At 47.8% G+C, this 17169-nt stretch overlaps 1 protein-coding gene across 2 annotated transcripts in view; it reads right to left on the bottom strand.

The window, feature by feature from the left end:
- The window catches only part of CIB4 (calcium and integrin binding family member 4), a 66191-nt gene that overhangs the window by 39545 nt on the left and 9477 nt on the right, over nucleotides 1–17169 (bottom strand). Inside the window, exons 1-3 of one of the 2 annotated variants that reach the window (XM_043470494.1) lie at nucleotides 11755–11859; nucleotides 11294–11328; nucleotides 1222–1318 (exon numbers count right to left, since the gene is read on the bottom strand). In XM_043470494.1, the coding sequence (XP_043326429.1) occupies nucleotides 1222–1318; nucleotides 11294–11328; nucleotides 11755–11808 (186 nt within the window). In that variant the 5' untranslated portion in view covers nucleotides 11809–11859. Of the gene's footprint in view, nucleotides 1–1221; nucleotides 1319–11293; nucleotides 11329–11754; nucleotides 11860–17169 lie in introns of those variants that run through there. The other variant, XM_043470495.1, reaches the window with a different exon arrangement.

Here is a 17169-nt window from a genome sequence, read left to right as displayed (position 1 = left end):
AGCCAAACCCTGATTAGAAGTGGAGGCCTGGCCCGTGGGTCAGAATCCTGTCTGACTTCCAGGTTCTGCAGTGTCACGTGGCCCTGCGTGAGTTGTTCCCCTGTTGGGGACTCAGTTATCCAAAGGATAAAATCAGAGTGGAGAGCATTTGACAGTGATTAGACTGGCAGTTTACAAGTCTTTTTTTTTCCCCCCCAAGCCTAGCATTTGGGTACTCTGGGACTGACCTGTGACACTGTCCCCCATCCTGGAGGACAGGGCAGAAGCTCCCCATTCAGCTTGGCCTTTGGGTGCCCCTCACCCCGGCTCCCTGTGTGGATAGTCTAGGTCTTAGAGAGATGTTCCCCACCTCAAGCAGGAGTGTTTGTGGGTGTGGGGATGTGCAGGGCTGTGTCTGTGTGAGTCGGGGCTCCCAAGAGGACAGGGTCCCCATTTTGTAGTTGGGACATTTTCTAGGGATGTCACCTTGTTGAGGATTCTGCTCTCAGCTCACCTCATCCCCTCCCCCTCCCTCTTCCCAGCTGTTGGTTTCCTTGTCTTCTAGGCTCCAGTCTCTATTGCAAGCCCCAGGCTCTGTGTTCCTTCTCTGTTTCTGCCCTAGAACAGGTCTGTCACTGGGGAGGGGCTGCCCCTTTCCCCTCCCCCCAACCCCTCTGTGGTCTCTTCCTCAGGATCCCTCCAACCCCCACTCCCATCCCTGCACCCACCTCCCGGGGCCCTCTTTAAAGAGGTGCCCACAGCTCTCAGGGCCAGTTTTGTTTCAGACAGAAATGAAGATGGACTTTCATTGTACAATGACACTTTCAAACCATTATTCTGCCGAGACCCAAATGAAAAATCAGCAAGTCTGACACCGCTGTGATTTGTTCATATGACGCTGCCTCTTTGCACAAAGTTTAATTAAAATTTCAGGAGCGATTAGGGAGCCCTTTATTGTGCACCTCTGGGCTCTTCCAGGCGCCCTGGGGGAAGGGCAGGGTCTTTTTACAACAGAAGCCAGTGCTCAAGGATGGTCCCTAGGAGATTGGGAGTGGGGGTCACTGACAACTGGAGCAAAGCACAGCCTGTGAGGGTACACGGGTCTCAGGGAGCACACGGGATCCCAGCCACCCCGCACCTCCACCCATTTCACAGGTGAGCACACTGAGACCAGCTCTTCCGGAGACTCAGCTGATCGCGGTGACGCGGCCCCACCCCTTCCGCCCCGCCCCCTGGACTCACCCTCAGGGCTGGCAGGGAGCTGACTTGGTCCACGGTCAGCGTGGCCTCCTTGTAGTACTTCCCGGGGGGACAGAGCTTCAGGAAGGAGTCGTGGATGCTGAGAAGAGAGGCAGGGGCGGGCTGAGGCTGGGGACCAGCGGGCCCCCTGCCTCCTGCGGGCTCCCTTTGGAGGATTGATTGACACACATTTGGTAGTTATAAATCATCCTGCCCTTCCAGAAACATGCCTGGGGCTCCAGCGTGCCCAGCGCATGCGCTGTGGGGGATGCAAAGATAAGCCAATATGCTCTGTAGCCTGAACGTAATCTACAAGTGCACTGGAAAGGACTTCCGCCCTCCCATCCTTCAGTCCCTCCTTTACGAATGGAGGAACCAGCAGGGCCTTGGGGAAGCCAGGATGCCACCCCAAGCCATCTGTCCAGCCCCACCCTCGTCCCAGGGAAAAGAGGTCACTCCATGGGTGTGGCCAAGCAGCCAGCAAACCACACAGCCATCCGAGGCCAGTGAGCTGGATCCAGACGATGGGACTGAACAACTGTCCTCATCGATCCAGTAATCAATGTCTGTGTGCAGGCCTCCTCCCGCTCCAGGGGATTTGGCTTGTGAGGGACAGGCAGGCAGAGGAGGGAATGAATGGCCGTGTTGGCGCTGCGAGGCAGAGGGTAGGAGGGAACTCGCCCCAGGCCGGGAGAGCAGGGCCCTCTTGCTGGAGCCTTCCCCACCCACATTCTGGAGCGTGGACCATATTAACCTTGTAAGGGGTTGGGGAGGGAGCTGAAAAGTGGGGTGTAGAATGGGTGAAGGGAGATAGTCTCCAGGAAAAGATGGGGTGGGGACACTGAAGGACAGCGAGGAGAGAGGAAAGCCATCATACCCAGGGTGGGGGTGGGGAGGTGTCCAGTGGCCTCCAGGGGAGGGGGCGCTGGCAGTGGTCTGCCCCTAGCCCCAAGGAGCATTTGATAACTGTCATTGTTAGAATTGCTAGGGTGGGGTGATAAAAAAGCAGACTGACTTTCAGTATGTTTTATTAATTTTAAATAATTCTCTGAGGCCAGGCACCTGTATGGTTGACACCCTCTGGCCCTTCACTAGGAGTACCTGCTGCACGCTGCCAACTTGTGTGGACATTTCTGGTGGAACCTACAGAACCACCTTGCAAGGAAGGGACCATTATCTCTTCCTTACAGAGAAGGAAACTGAGACTCAAGGAGGTAAAATACTCGCCTTGCCTAAGGTCACACAGGGGTGAGCAAGAAGCCAGAGCTGCAGATGCCAGAGCTCTTTCCCCAGGAGCCCAGAGAGGGAGGTCTCAGGAGGGCTGTGGGCAGGGGGAGGGGGGTTTGGGGGGTGGAAAGAGAAGGAACCCCTGCTGCTGTTGTCACTGGCTTCTTGTTTTTTAAGCTCTTTGTGCCTGGTGCATTCAACCATATTATCTCAATGAATCTTCACAGCAACCCTGTGGGATAGATATAGGGGTGATGATGTCTACACATGTGGAGACCAAGGCTCAGAGAGTTGAAGGGGTCTGCCTCAGGTCATTCAGCTTGGAAGGGGTCAAGGGGGTTCTGAACCCTAAGCCAGGCTCCTCGGGCTGTGCTGCCCACCTCTAAAAGGTCCCAGGTGAAAGACTCTCAGCACCCTCTCCCTGCCCTGGAAGAGCCTTCTGGGGAGGGGGTACCGTGGGGAGGGCCCTGCCCAGACTTCGTGTCTTCCCAGGCCGCTGAGTGGGTGGGCTGCCCGCAGATGAATCGTGGCTGCTTCTCGGCTTGCCACAAAATGTTCTCCTCCAAATATGGATTAGCTGGCTCTAAGTGGAACTCGGAATTAATCACTAATGGACTCAAAAGTCAAAGCCATTTGAAAAGCTCACACATCTCGCCTGCCAGAAAGCAAGCAGCCCAAGCTGCATCTCCCTTCCACACCTAGCCAGACAAGGGGAGGGGCTGTCTGCGGGCGGGGAGGCTGAGACAGGGGGAGACCAGCTCCTCTGCTGTGACTCTGCAGGACCTTGGATCTGCCGCGTCCCCTCTGTACAGTGAATCTCAGCTAGCTCCCTCCATCCTCCAGTTCGGGAATTCTGTACCCTTCTCTGCATCCTGTCCATCCCTTGCCTCTGAGACCCTCCAGTTTAGCCTTTTTCGACTGGGTGGGTCCCACATCAGAAGCACACAGGGAGCTTATGAAAGGATCAGCTCTAGAGAGTCTCATTCAAGGCTAGTGTCAGCGCAGGCAACTATAGGTTCTACGTGCTTCTGTGTTTGTATTGAACGGGTAGGACTGAGAACACAGCTCCAGTGAAAGTCTCCAATTATACCCCTTCCATCCCAGTCTGGGCTCCCCGACCTGGGCTTCACCCCCATCCCAGGGGTCAATTGTCCCTTTCAACACCGAGTGGCCTGCAGGTATTTTATGAATGGCCTCATCTCTAGCCTGGAAAGATAGCTAACTTTTGGTTCTATGATCTACTGGTTCCAAGCTGTGTGACTTTGGGCAAATAGCTTCATTTCTTTGAGCTGGTTTCCTCATTCACAAAAAGGAGATGAAAATGCCATGAAAATGACAGCTACCACAGTCTCAGCACCGACCTCTGTGCCAGGCACTGCTTTAATTCCTATGCAAATCTGATCATCTAACTGACCTAATAACAATTAGGTTGAGTACATACTTTTTGTATGTGTGAAAACTGGGACTCAGCGAGGGTAAGAAATTCACTCAAGGTCACACAGCAAGTAAGTGAAAAAGTTGAACCTCAGACTGTGGCCTTTGACTTCTAGGAAGCAAGCCTCTGCCTGCTGACCTTCTGGCACTCCAGGTGGACCAGGAGCTAACAGCCAGGACAAGGCATGGAGACGGGCAAGTTTGGGGACCTCAAGGCTGCTCAGAGGATCCAGGGGCCCGATGGTCAGATTAGCCTTAGCAGGAACTGGGGCAAAGCTTCAGGATCCCGTTTACCAGACCTGCATCCAGCCCAAGATCCTGTCAGGAGCCATCTCTGAGCAATGTAATGTACCCTGAAATTGCTCAAACTGAGTCAGGCTGACCCAGGCTCAGCCATGGAGATCTAAAGGAAGCCACATGTGCCCTGAGGTCATGTCCCAGACAGTCAGGGTCCCAGACTCAGGGTCCAGAGCCTCAGGTTAAGATAAGGGGCCCCAAAGGGCTTGTGCACTGATCCCATAGAGACATCTGGAAGGCGGGGGCAATTTAGCAGCAATTTAACCAGAGTCAGAGAGGGCTAACCTGGAAGCTGAGGATGAAGGGGACCCTGCTCTTTCAGAGACCAATGGGATGTGAAAGAAGGCTCCCACAGGTTAGACATTTAGGGTGGACAGACCCCTTCTTAGAGAGCTGAGTCAAGGCAGCCCTGATGAGGAAGAAGCTGTCACATGTGGTCTGCCCCTCCCATTAGGTGTCATCTGCGGATCCAGTGACCAGGCCTTTTTGTCCCATGCAAGTCACAGATAAGAAGGTGGGAAAGCGTTAGACAAGGGCAGAGCCACCCTGCTCCCCTGTTTATCAGTCTCTTGGATACTTTTTTTTTCAACTGGCTAAATCCATCCAGATGTACTGTCATCCAAGCCACATTTCTTTGTCACGTTCATAGGAAAATCACAACACCGTGTCAGAGGTGATGTTGGAAACTTGTTCAGAAGTGATCAGGGCTTAGTATGGCTCAATTTAGCCCTGGCAGCCCAGGGTGTCTGCTCTCTCCCCTGAGCATCACATGCCATCTGCCCCCTGAGCCACAGCCAGTGTTGCTGGGAAGCCATATCAAAGCTGCCCCTTCCCTTTACAGACAAGGCATCGAAACTAACCCTAATGTAATCTGTGCTCCTGTCCCTCCAAGGAGTTAACCTAGGATCAGCTTACATGTGTGCGTGTATCCTTCCTAAGATATTCTCTGTGTGTATGTACATGTGCATGCATATACAGCCCTTTATTTTACTAAAAGTAAAATATGTACCAGTCTAGTTTACCAAAGTAAGAGTGAAATAGGTTTTAAAAAGCCAACAGCACTATAATTAATATTATTAATACACAGTATTCTATACCACCTCTTTACCTCTGATCTCTAGAGGCTGAAATTTTTTTTAAAAAATGTTTTTCTATTTCTCTTGGTTTTTCCTTAATATTTGCATAGTATTTCTAGAGATGGTGCTGATACTGCCACTTGGTATTTTTTCATTGCAGACTTTTATTTTGTGACCTCTTACTGTTAAGAAAGAGAGAATTTATCTCTACCTATAAACTACTTCCGGCTTTCTTGGTGGCTCAGGTGGTGAAGAATCTGCCTACAAATTGGGAGACCTTGGTTCAGTCCCTGGGTTGAGAAGATCCCCTTGAGGAGGGCATAGCAACCCACTCCAGTATTCTTGCCTGGAGAATCCCCATGGACAGAGGAGCCTGGTAGGCTACAATCCATGGAGTTGCAAAGAGTCAGACATGACTGAGTGATTCAGCACAGCACATATATACTACTTCTTCCCCTAATATCTCAATATAAGATGATTTTCCTGAATCAAGATTCAGTATTTATATTATTGTCATATGTATGTATTATTACATATTATATATGTATTATTCAAACATTGCTCACAGCTGAGTTCCCTAATACAACATGATTACATTTTCTTTCTTGCAAGACTCTTTGTTTTTCCCAGAGCTAATAATCACTTTGTTTTACTTTTGCTTAGGTTTCAGTGTTTCTATTATTATTTCATTTTTAAACTTTCTGCAGAACTGTGAAGTTCCTCTTCATGTGTTTATATATCTTACATCATCCATCATCCAGGTTAATTTTGTTTTCTTGGGGATATCACTCCTGGAATTCCTCCTTAATTCTAATCTGGCTTCATTACTTTTCATGCCTGCTGCATTGTCATCCTTGGGTTTCTCTTCACTGTCATTTTTGAAATTCCATTGTATTGCAGTCCTCTGTTTTCTGGTTCTTACGTCTTCTTTTTTCCTTAGTTTGAAAGTGAAAGTTGCTCAGTTGTGTCCAGCTCTTTGCGACGCCATGGACTACACAGTCCATGGAATTCTCCAGGCCAGAATACTGTAGTGGTAGCTGTTCCCTTCTCCACGGGATCTTCCCAACCCAGGGATTGAACGCAGGTCTCCAGCATTGTAGGCAGATTCTTTACCATTTGAACCACCAGGGAAGACCAAAAATACTGGAGTAGGTAGCCTATCTCTTCTCCAGAGGATCTTTCCTACCCAGGAATCGAACCAGGGTCTCCTGCCTTGCAGGCAGATTGTTTACCAGCTGAGCTATCAGGGAATTCTTTTTCTTAGTTTACTCTCTAATTTTAATGAAGAACTTACTTTACTTATTAATATTAATGGACACTGCAGAAGCTGCCTGAAATAAGGTGCATGAGGTAATTGTTTTTAGAATTCACATGTCAAAAAATATTGTTTCACCTTCACTCTTGATTAATAGTTTAGCTATGACTTAATCCTGCATTGGAATTTTTTCCTTTGATTTTTGAAGGTGTTTAGCCACCGTCTTCCAGCACAAGTCTAAAATCATTCTACTTTCTGATCCTCTGTATGTATTCTGTTTTCTTCCTCTGTGGATGTTCTTAGGATCTTCTAAATACCTCTGGTGTCCTGAAATAAATTAACGTAGGCTTTAAAATTTTTTTCCTTCAAATATGTAGTATCTCTCAGCTTTCAATTCATGTGCAATTGCCAAGTCTGTAACGAGCTGACTGGCAGCTCATTCGTGCACACCTCTGTTCCTGGTGGTCCTGAGTCAGAAGCCTACAAGGCTAGCTCTCCCCACATGGTGAGCTCCTGTCCTCTGCTGGGCTGGGCAAGGGGTGCTGAGTGGATTGCAGGGCAAGAGGAGAAATCATATAATGTCATCTTTTTGTTTTCACCTGAGCCTTCATCCTGGCATTTGGAGGTTCCTGAGCCTTTCTGGGCCCTTAATTCCATCATCCCAATCCCTGTTTTCAAGCAATCTGCTTTCAACTTTCAGCTCTAAGTCTGTATCGTGGATCTCTTTGCTTTCCACTTTGGAAATTTTTGATCTCTCTCATCGGCTTTCATCTCCTGAGTTCTCCCTTATGGGTTTCTTTCTTTCTTTTTTTCTAATTCTAGTTGTCTTTTTAGTAGGGAAAATAAAGAAAAGAAAATGCTCAATTCTCCATGTTCACTGGAAGCTATGGCACATTGCTTTTTTAACTTTACAATATACCTTGGAGATACTAATCAACACCCAACATAAAACTTCTCCTTCTCTCTCAGGACAGTGCCACTGATGGATGCGTCCATCCACATTTATTTCATCCATGCCCTCTTGATTTAAGTGCAATGGCCAGGTCAAAGTGTCTTTCCCTTCCTGAAGCAGGCTTCTAGTCCTTCCCCTGTTCTCTTCTGTTCTTCACAGCTCCTGGCAGCTGTTCCACACCCTCAGCTTCTCCCCAGAGTGTGGTCTTCCTAATCTGGAGACTCACCTTGGTTTGAAGCAGCAAAGAGCTCTCCCTGGTATCACCCCACCCATCTTAGCATTTTTGTCCCCACTTCATGCTTGTTCTGCTCCACCTCAGTTGAAAGTCTCCATGATGGTGAAACACAAAGAGAGTAGACACTCAGCCACTGCACCTCCTCTCTGCCTTCCTGGAGCATTGGCATCCCCATCCCTCCTCCAGCACTGACCCGTTCTGTTCTTCTAGAGCCCAAGGGGTGGGAGTCTCATGGGCAGAGGCTACCCGAGGGGCAGGCACCGGGACCTCATGCTTAGGCATGGCACTGACAAAAGACAGGATTGGCTAGAGATGGATTTGAGAGAAGTTGGTTAGAGAAGTTGGGCTGAAGTGGAGCCTTTGCTGGCCTCACTCACTGGGACCTGCCTCCCCAGTACAAAAAAATGAGGTGAGGCCCCTCCCATGAGGGGCTCACTTTCAATAGGGGTGGAGAGAGGTGTCAAACAGGAGGTAGGCAGGGGCTGCCTCATGGCCTGTGTGGGCAGTTCAGAAAGAAGGAGTCCCTAAGGACAGCTCCCTACCAGAACATCTTTCTCAAAGGCCAATAGAGAATACCACATTGGTGGTGGAGATGGGGCACATGTGAGGGACCCTAGAGATCTAGAGAAGACCATCTGAGAATCCTTGAACTTTCTAGATGGAAAGAGGATCAGGCATGGTCATGCTGAAGTAGAGAGAGAATAAATTACTGCAGAACAATCCTGTCTTTCCTGTTAACATTTTAGACATGTCCACGCTTTGCCCACCATTTCTACAGCTAGAAATCTCTCCTATGGATTTATGCTCACTTTTTGAATAAGCTTTGTTTTTGTTCAGTTGCTAAGTCATGTCCAACTCTTTGCAACCCTAGGGACTGCAGCACGCCAGGCTTCCCAGTCCTCCACTTTCCCGGAGTTTGCTCAAGTTAATGTCCATTGAGTTGGTGATGCTATCTAACCATCTTATCCTCTGTCACCCTCTTCTCCTTTTGCCTTCTATCTTTCCCAGCATCAGGGTCTTTTCCAATGAGTTGGTTCTTTGCCTTAGGTGGCCAAAATATTGGTGCTTCTGCATCAGTCCTTCCAATGAATATTCAGGGTTGATTTCCTTTAGAATTGACTGGTTTGATCTCCTTGCTGTCTAAGGGATTCTCAAGAGTCTTCTCCAGCACCTCAATTCAAAAGCAGGTTGGCTGTTTGCATCAGGTGGTCAAAGTATTGGAGCTTCAACATCAGTGCTTCCAATGAATATTCAGGGTTGATTTCCTTTAGGATTGACTGGTTTGATCTCCTTGCAGTCCAAGGGACTCTCAAGAGTTTTCTGCAGCACCACAATTCAAAAGCTTATCAATTAAGTTATGACCAACCTGGACAGCATATTAAAAAGCAGAGACATTACTTTGCCAACAAAGGTCTGTCTAGTCAAGGCTATGGTTTTTCCAGTGGTCATGTATGGATGTGACAGTTGGACTGTGAAGAAAGCTGAGTGCCGAAGAATTGATGCTTTTGAACTGTGGTGTTGGAGAAGACTCTTGAGAGTCCCTTGGACTGCAAGGAGATCCAACCAGTGCATCCTAAAGGAGATCAGTCCTGAATATTCATTGGAAGGACTGGTGCTGAAGCTGAAACTCCAATATTTTGGCCACCTGATGCAAAGAACTGACTCATTGGAAAAGACCCTGATGCTGGGAGGGATTGGGGGCAGGAGGAGAAGGGGACGACAGAGGATGAGATGGCTGGATGGCTTCATTGACTCGATGGACATGGGTTTGGGTGGACTCTGGGAGTTGGTGATGGACAGGGAGACCTGGCGTGCTGCGATTCATGGGGTCGCAAAGAGTCGGACATGACTGAGCGACTGAACTGAACTGAACCATGTGATTATTACTACTGTTGTCTATTTTGAAAGATATGTTTTTCTATTTCAAAAAAAAAAAAAAGACAAAAGCTTATCAATTGAATAAGCTATTTTTACATAAATGTTTACTATAGCATTATTGATAGAACTAAAAGTCATAAACAACTTAAATGTATGTTATGGGGGGAGGTTGTAAGATGAATGATATTTCCTCTATAGGAAAGAATGTCCCATAGTCATTATAAAGAATGAAACAGATTTCTATGTGCTTTATGTAAAGATCAGTTCATTTCAGTTCAGTTCAGTCACTCAGTCATGTCCGACTCTTTGCGACCCCATGAATCGCAGCATGCCAGGCCTCCCTGTCCATCACAAACTCCTGGAGTTTGCTCAAACTCATGCCCATTGAGTCGGTGATGCCATTCAGCCGTCTCATCCTCTGTCGTCCCCTTCAAAGATAGCCAACATGAAAACTTGAAAAAAGATCCAGAACAGTATAATGCTACATTACAAATTGGTAAATGCTGCAGTGTGAATGGGATAAAATTTTTGAAGGATATTTATGTAGTTCTATCTATGAAAATTTTTTCTGGAAGCCTTGATGAGAAACCAACTGTGAACAAGAGTTATCATCAGGGAGAAGGCCTGGGAAGGAGGGAGACGCTTACTTTTCTTTTAGAACATTTATGCTCTTTGAATTTTCTGGCCATGCTCACATATTACTTTTCAATTTTTATTTCATTTTTATGCAAGTGTTCCTTTTTTAGAAACTATCAATGAGAAGTATAAGTAGTAGGATATAGAGTTTTGTCATATTTTTATTTCTAAAATGAGCAAACACTCGTTTTAAAAGGAAAGCGATGTAACCCAGTGACTATTCCTGGTCGCCATCACTTCCTGTGCCCTGGATACTCATCAGCCCCCACCCTGTGCCAGGAGAGTCTCATGCTTGTGGCAGAATTGTTGTGCTGCCTGGGACCCTGCGTGGGAAGTGCAGCTTCCAGGCTGGGTGTTACCTGGGGAGGGAGAGTCCAGCAGAGACAAAGAGGCAAGAGGGTTCTGTGGGTCTCAGGGCAGTCTCCTCACTCCAACCTCCCTTCACCCCACCAGCAATGCCCTAGAGACCCCCTTTCCTTCTCTAACAAGTTTTTCATGAGCACCTGGCCCAGGCTGTGTGCTCTCACGTCTCTTATGCTGTCTACTCCCTCTCTGGTCCCATGTGGGATCCTCGTGTTGGCTGTCTTGGCCCAGAGCCTTCCTCTCTGGGCATCACCAGCATAAGAACAGGGGGTGGACTGCCCACTATTGCACCCACTGTGCTGGGAGGTAGTGAAGCAAAGCTTGGGAGGGAAGGGAGGACTAAGAGAGATTCAGCGGGGCATCAGCTTTACCCAGCTAGAGGACCACGTAGCTGCATGCGCTGCAGACCTGTTTCCTAAGTCCTCTCCTCCTTGTCCTCATCATCCCAGGAGGCCCTGTCCACCTCTGCGGTTCTATGAAGAAGCCTTGCCATGGATTCCACAGCAACCTACAGCCTGACATTTCACTCCACTGTAGTCAGGCCCTGGGAATCATGACCTTGGACCCTCCAGGACTGGGGTCTGTCTCTGCCTGTCTGCTACCAGCCTCGTCTCCAGGACTCTGTAGCTCTGAGCAGGGACCACATTCAGGGACCAGAGTCAGGCTGTACCAGGGTAAGATTTCAGCTCCAAGGGGAGGGAAAGGGGGCCCCCTCTACTCACCACAGGATTTCATTCCTGGTCAAGAAGGTCAAGGCCTGCAACAAACCACAGACAGGTGACTTGCCCACTCCATCCAGCCCTGCCCTGACACTCTGGGGAGTAGGCAACTTCAGGGGTTGGGAGGAAAAGCTGAAGCTCTCATTGAACAACCAGGGAATGGAGGCTCCCAGCCCGCAGCAGCAAATGCCCGAGGTGGTGGCAGAGGAGGAAACAGTGCCCCATCTCTGATGGCCTTGGGAGGGAGCACAGTGGTACAGACCTGCAGAAAGGATCAGAGACAAGGCGAAAACCCTGGGATCTGGAGCAGGAAACAAATGGGGAGTGGCCCTCTGAGGGCCAGTCTGGGTCACTTGGATGTAGGTTTAGTGAAGGCAGGGACCACAGTGAGAGTTTTCCCACCCCTCCCACCTGCCTCAGGAAGCTCCCACCACTGCCCAGAATCTCCTGCCTGATCTACCCACCTGGTATTCTTCCAAATCCTCCCAGTGCATCTGGTACCTCAGACATTGCCCCATGCCAACCCCACCCTTCTCTCTGCCAGCACAGAACCTCAGCCCCAAGGGCTCACCAGCTGTGCACCAAGTAATCGGTTGCCATGGCAACCTGCATTCCGCCTTCTGCCCATTCTACCTGAGTCCCTGAGTGAGCAAAGAAATAGATTCTTTTGGTTCCAGAGGCTAATGGACATCATCCCCAAAACAGCGAACAGAAAGGCAGTCCAGTAGCAGGTTCAAAAGTCATGAGCCAACCTTCCAGATCTGCCAAAGGCTGACAAGACATGCGTCCCTGGGCAAACCACTCAACCTCTCTGTGTCTCAGTTTCCTCATCTGAAAACTGAGGATGATGGTCATGGGATTATGGTGAGGATTATTTGAGTCAATACGGGAAACTGCCTTGTACATAAGCTTTCAATAAGTGTTAGCTATTAGAACCACGGCCCAAGGACTATGCCAGGTGTAGGAACACAGAGATGAGTAAGCATAGATTCTGACATCAAGAAGTGGCCCAAAGAGCACAGTAAAGGGCATTCCACCCCATCCATCCTCTCTCTGAAGAAGCCAGGGGCACAATCAAATCAGGATGATATGACGAGGGTCTATTAAAGGGACCCTCCAAAGACAAGGTCAGGGTGTGTGGAAACCACCCAGGATTGCACAGAATCCAGGCTAGTAACCACAGAGCCGCTACCAGTCCTGGCCCAACACACATGGAATCAGTACCCCTGTACCACCCCCTCCACTTCTTTCGATCTCCCGTGGGGATGGAGAGCAGAGTGGAAAGTGAATCTAGAAAGATGAAGTCTAGCACAGACCTCAGTATTGCTGTCCAGGAGAATTTTTCCAAAGCCATCCCCTCCTGTCTCAGTGCCAGTGTTAGCTTCCTGGTCCTTGTACCCACGTCATTCCACACACCTTCCCAGGTAAACAGTTCAGAAGCTTTCTCATGGAGCTAGTTTATGTCTCTGGAAATGTGACTGCTCATTCTTCGTCATCTGCCCTCCCTGGAGATGGAGACTGGCAGAAAAAACCCAGGAACCTTCAGTCCTTATTTACTAGACAAACACAAGTGAAGTACCTACAGGATGCCAGGTGCTCAGCTTGACCCTGAAAGAGACGGGTGAATGTGGTCTCAGCCTTCAAGGAATGAATATTTGCCACACACACAGACCTACACACACACACACCATGGGAGATTGGGTAGATGTCATCAGAGAGGTAATATGAAATATGAGTATTTAGAAGAGGAGAACCCTAGGCAGGAAATCTATGTGTAGGTGGTGGCATTTAGGTGGTTGTTACAATGTCATGGTTAATGTGGGCTGTTTGCTTCATTCTTGCTGCATCCCCTTGGGCAAGTCATAAAACTACTCTGAGCCTCAGTTCCCCCATCTGTAAAATGGGAATAATAAATCTCTATTTTACAGTATTATTGCAAGGCTAAAATCAAATGATAGACATACAAACCTCTAATTTAGAAAGGTACCTGACACAATAAATTCTCATTAAAGGGGAAACAATATTATTACTTTTATAGTTGGGCCTGAAAGAAAGGGTAGGGTGTGAGCAGACACAGTCAGTAATCACATCTCATCTTCTGGTAAACTGTCTGAGCTTCTATTCTCGTTTGTTGAGCAGCTTCTTTCACTAGTGTGTGTCCATAGTGACTGTCCCTCGTCGTCCTCACAGAGTTCTGGGGAAGATGGAAGTTGTCAAGGTTCTGTGATGCTGTGGGGTCACTTGGCTGGCCAGGGGCCAAAGGAGGATCTGAAGCCTGGATTGAGGTTGCAGGCCTGTGGGACTCCCCAGTTCTGACTGGGAGCCAGGGGGGCTGCCGGGCTGCACCCCAGAAGGCTGCTTCCTTCTCAAGTCTCTCTCAGCCCTCCTGTCCTAGGAGGTGCAAGTGGCAGCAGGCACTGGCATGTGCCTTTAACACCTGGTTGGTCCACACTACAAGGAGAGCAAAAACATACTGGAGGGAATTCCCTGGTGGTCTGGTGGTTAGGACTCTGCACTTTCACTGCAGGGGGAACTGATCGGGGAACTAAGATCCCACAAGCTCCACAGTGTGGCTTACTTACTCAACTCTTTATTGAGCCAGGCAATGAGACAGAATGATTAAGCCAGACAGACAAGGCCCTACCTTGATGGAATCAGAGGCCCATGGGGAAACTAACAATCTCTTTGATTGTGATAGGGCTATGAGAGAAATAAAGCAAGAATTAAGGGTGGGCAGGAGAGGCTTCCTGAGGAGGGGCCATCTGAGCGGAGACCTGAGCCACAGGGAGAGGGAACCAGGCTAAGTCTGGGGAGTTTTCCAGACCCAGAAAGCAACGACATCCAGCTAGAACTTAATGACACTGTTTGGCTTTCCTTACATTTATTTATACTGTTTCCTCCACTTTGGAAAAGATGCAGGCTTCCCTAGTGATTCAGACAGTAAAGAATCTGTCTGCAATGCAGGAGACCTGGGTTCAATCCCTGGGGTGGGAAGATCCTTTGGAGAAGGGAATGGCAACCCTCCAGCATTCTTGCCTGGAGAATTCCATGGACAGAGGAGCCTGGTGGGCTACAGTCCATTGGGTCCCAGAGAGTCAGACATGACTGAGCGACTAACACTTTCACTTGCCATGTATAACTGTGATATGTTGCCTTTACAAATATTACCTGGTGAAAATAGGAGACAATCTAAAGCAAAATATTAAGTAAATAATTAGACAGGTGATGAAGAAATATGCCAGAAATCACAAAAATGTCTCTGCCTCACTTCACACACAGGTAACCAAGGTTTGCAAACTCTGCTACCTTCCTCTCTCCTTTAGTTTTCATGCCCTCACATGACCCTTTCCCAACTCCTGCCCACTCCACCCCTCCCTACACACAGGCTCTCAACCTAGAAAGGGCTTTCACTGGTTCCTACAATTAACAATAGTAACCATAAGAATGTCATCTTACATTTGCATTGCATTGCTTTGTAATTCCAAAATGCTTTTCTACATGCCACCTCATCTGCTCAAGAGATAAAAGCCCATGCTCCTTAAAAAAGAAAGAAAGAAAAATCCCCATGCAATTCTGCCTCAGTACACTAATCAACCAGCATCCTTACCTTCCTCCAGCCAGTTAAATCTCTCAAACTGCTCTTTGGCAGGGATTCTGAAAAGGGTGTAAATGAACAGATGATGCTGTGAAAGTGTTGAACTCAATATGCCAGCAAATTTGGAAAACTCAGCAGTGGCCACAGGACTGGAAAAGGTCAGTTTTCATTCCAATCCCAAAGAAAGGCAATGCCAAAGAATGCTCGAACTACCCCACAATTGCACTCATCTCACATGCTAGTAAAGTAATGCTCAAAATTCTCCAAGCCAGGCTTCAACAGTACGTGAACCATGAACTTACAGATGTTCAAACTGGATTTAGAAAAGGCAGAGGAACCAGAGATCAAATTGCCAACATCTGTTGCATCATCAAAAAAGCAAGAGATTTCCAGAAAAACACCTGTTTCTGCTTTATTGACTATGCCAAAGTCTTTGTGCGGACCACAACAAACTCTGGAAAATTCTTCAACAGATGGGAATACCAGACCACCTGACCTGCCTCTTGAGAAATCTGTATGCAGGTCAGGAAGCAACAGTTAGAACGGGACATGGAACAACAGACTGGTTCCAAATGAGGAAAGGCGTACATCAAGGCTGTATATTGTCACCCTGCTTATTTAACTTATATGCAGAGTACATCAGGAGAAACGCTGGGCTGGATGAAGCACAAGCTGGAATCAAGATTGCCGAGAGAAATATCAATAACTTCAGATATGCAGATGACACCACCCTTATGGCAGAATGTGAAGACGAACTAAAGAGCCTCTTGATGAAGGTGATAGCAGAGAGTGAAAAACTTGGCTTAAAACTCAACATTCAGAAAACTAAGATCATGGCATCCAGTCCCATCACTTCATGGCAAATAGGTGGGGAAACAATGGAAACAGTGGCTGACTTTATGTTTTTGGGCTCCAAAATCACTGCAGATGGTGACTGCAGCCATGAAATTAAAAGATACTTGCTCCTTGGGAGGAAAGTCATGACCAACTTAGACAGCGTATTAAAAAGCAGAGACATTACTTTGCCAGCAAAGGTCCATCTAGTCAAGGCTATGGTTTTTCCAGTAGTCATGTATGGAAATGAGAGTTGGACTATAAAGAAAGCTGAGTGCCGAAGAATTGATGCTTTTGAACTGTGGTGTTGGAGAAGACTCTTGAGAGTCCCTTGGACTGCAAGGAGATTGAACCAGTCCATCCTAAAGGAAATCAGACCTGAATATTCATTGGAAGGACTGATACTGAAGCTGAAACTCCAATACTTTGGCCACCAGATGCAAAGAACTGACTCATTTGAAAAGACCCTGATGCTGGGAAAGACTGAGGGCAGGAAGAGAAGAGGATGACAGAGGATGAGTTGGTTGGATGGCATCAGCGACTCAATGGACATGAGTTTGAGTAAACTCCGGGAGTTGGCGATGGACAGGGAGACCTGGCGTGCTGCAGTCCATTGGGTCACAAAGAGTCAGACACGACTGAGCAACTGAGCTGAATAGAGAACAGGCCCAGGCCTGCCCTGACAGTTCTGCATGCTTCCCCTCCAGGGTCCCTCCCTGCAGGAATCCTCTGTGTGGGATAAAAAGCATTCTTTGCAAGGTTTCTGTCACCTGCCAATGAACTCTACCAACTGTTGAAATGGTCATCCCTACTCCAACTTTGATTTAGATGTCTCTTCAAATTCAAAAAGGACTGAGAAGGGGCTTGTATCGAGAATACACAAAGAAAGCTAACAGCTCAGCAATAAAATACAAAAAGCCCAACTAAAAAAATGCACAAAAGATTTGCATAGACATTTCTCCAAAGAAGAAATATGTGAATGGTCAAGGAGCACATGAAAAGGTGCTCACCATCATCAGCCACGAGGGAGATGCAAATCAAAACCACAGTGAGGTACCCCCACACACCCACTAGGATGGTGAGGATGTGGAGAAATTGGAGTCCTCCTACACTGCTAGTGGGACTGTGAAATGATGCAGCCACTTTAGAAGAGAGTTTGGCCGTTCCTCAAAATATTAAGCAGAATTACCATATGTTAAAAGCAAGACAATGTGCCCAAAATGGAGTCCCTCATACTAAGCCCCACATCACCAAACTGAAACTTAATTACAGTTTCAGCTTCCCTAGAAATGGAATCTTAAACCTGTCAATCAGGAATCAGCACTAGTGAAGGCTGACAGACCCCTGCATCTCTGAAAGAAAAGTGACCTTGTCACAGCAATCCACACTGCTACTATACTTTTCTTATTCCACTTCCCTTCTGCCTATAAAAATCTTTCCTTTTGAGAAT

Source organism: Cervus canadensis, chromosome 5 (assembly GCF_019320065.1).
Source record: "Cervus canadensis isolate Bull #8, Minnesota chromosome 5, ASM1932006v1, whole genome shotgun sequence".
Lineage (NCBI taxonomy): Eukaryota > Metazoa > Chordata > Mammalia > Artiodactyla > Cervidae > Cervus > Cervus canadensis.
This window is presented reverse-complemented; position numbering and strand designations above follow the sequence as displayed.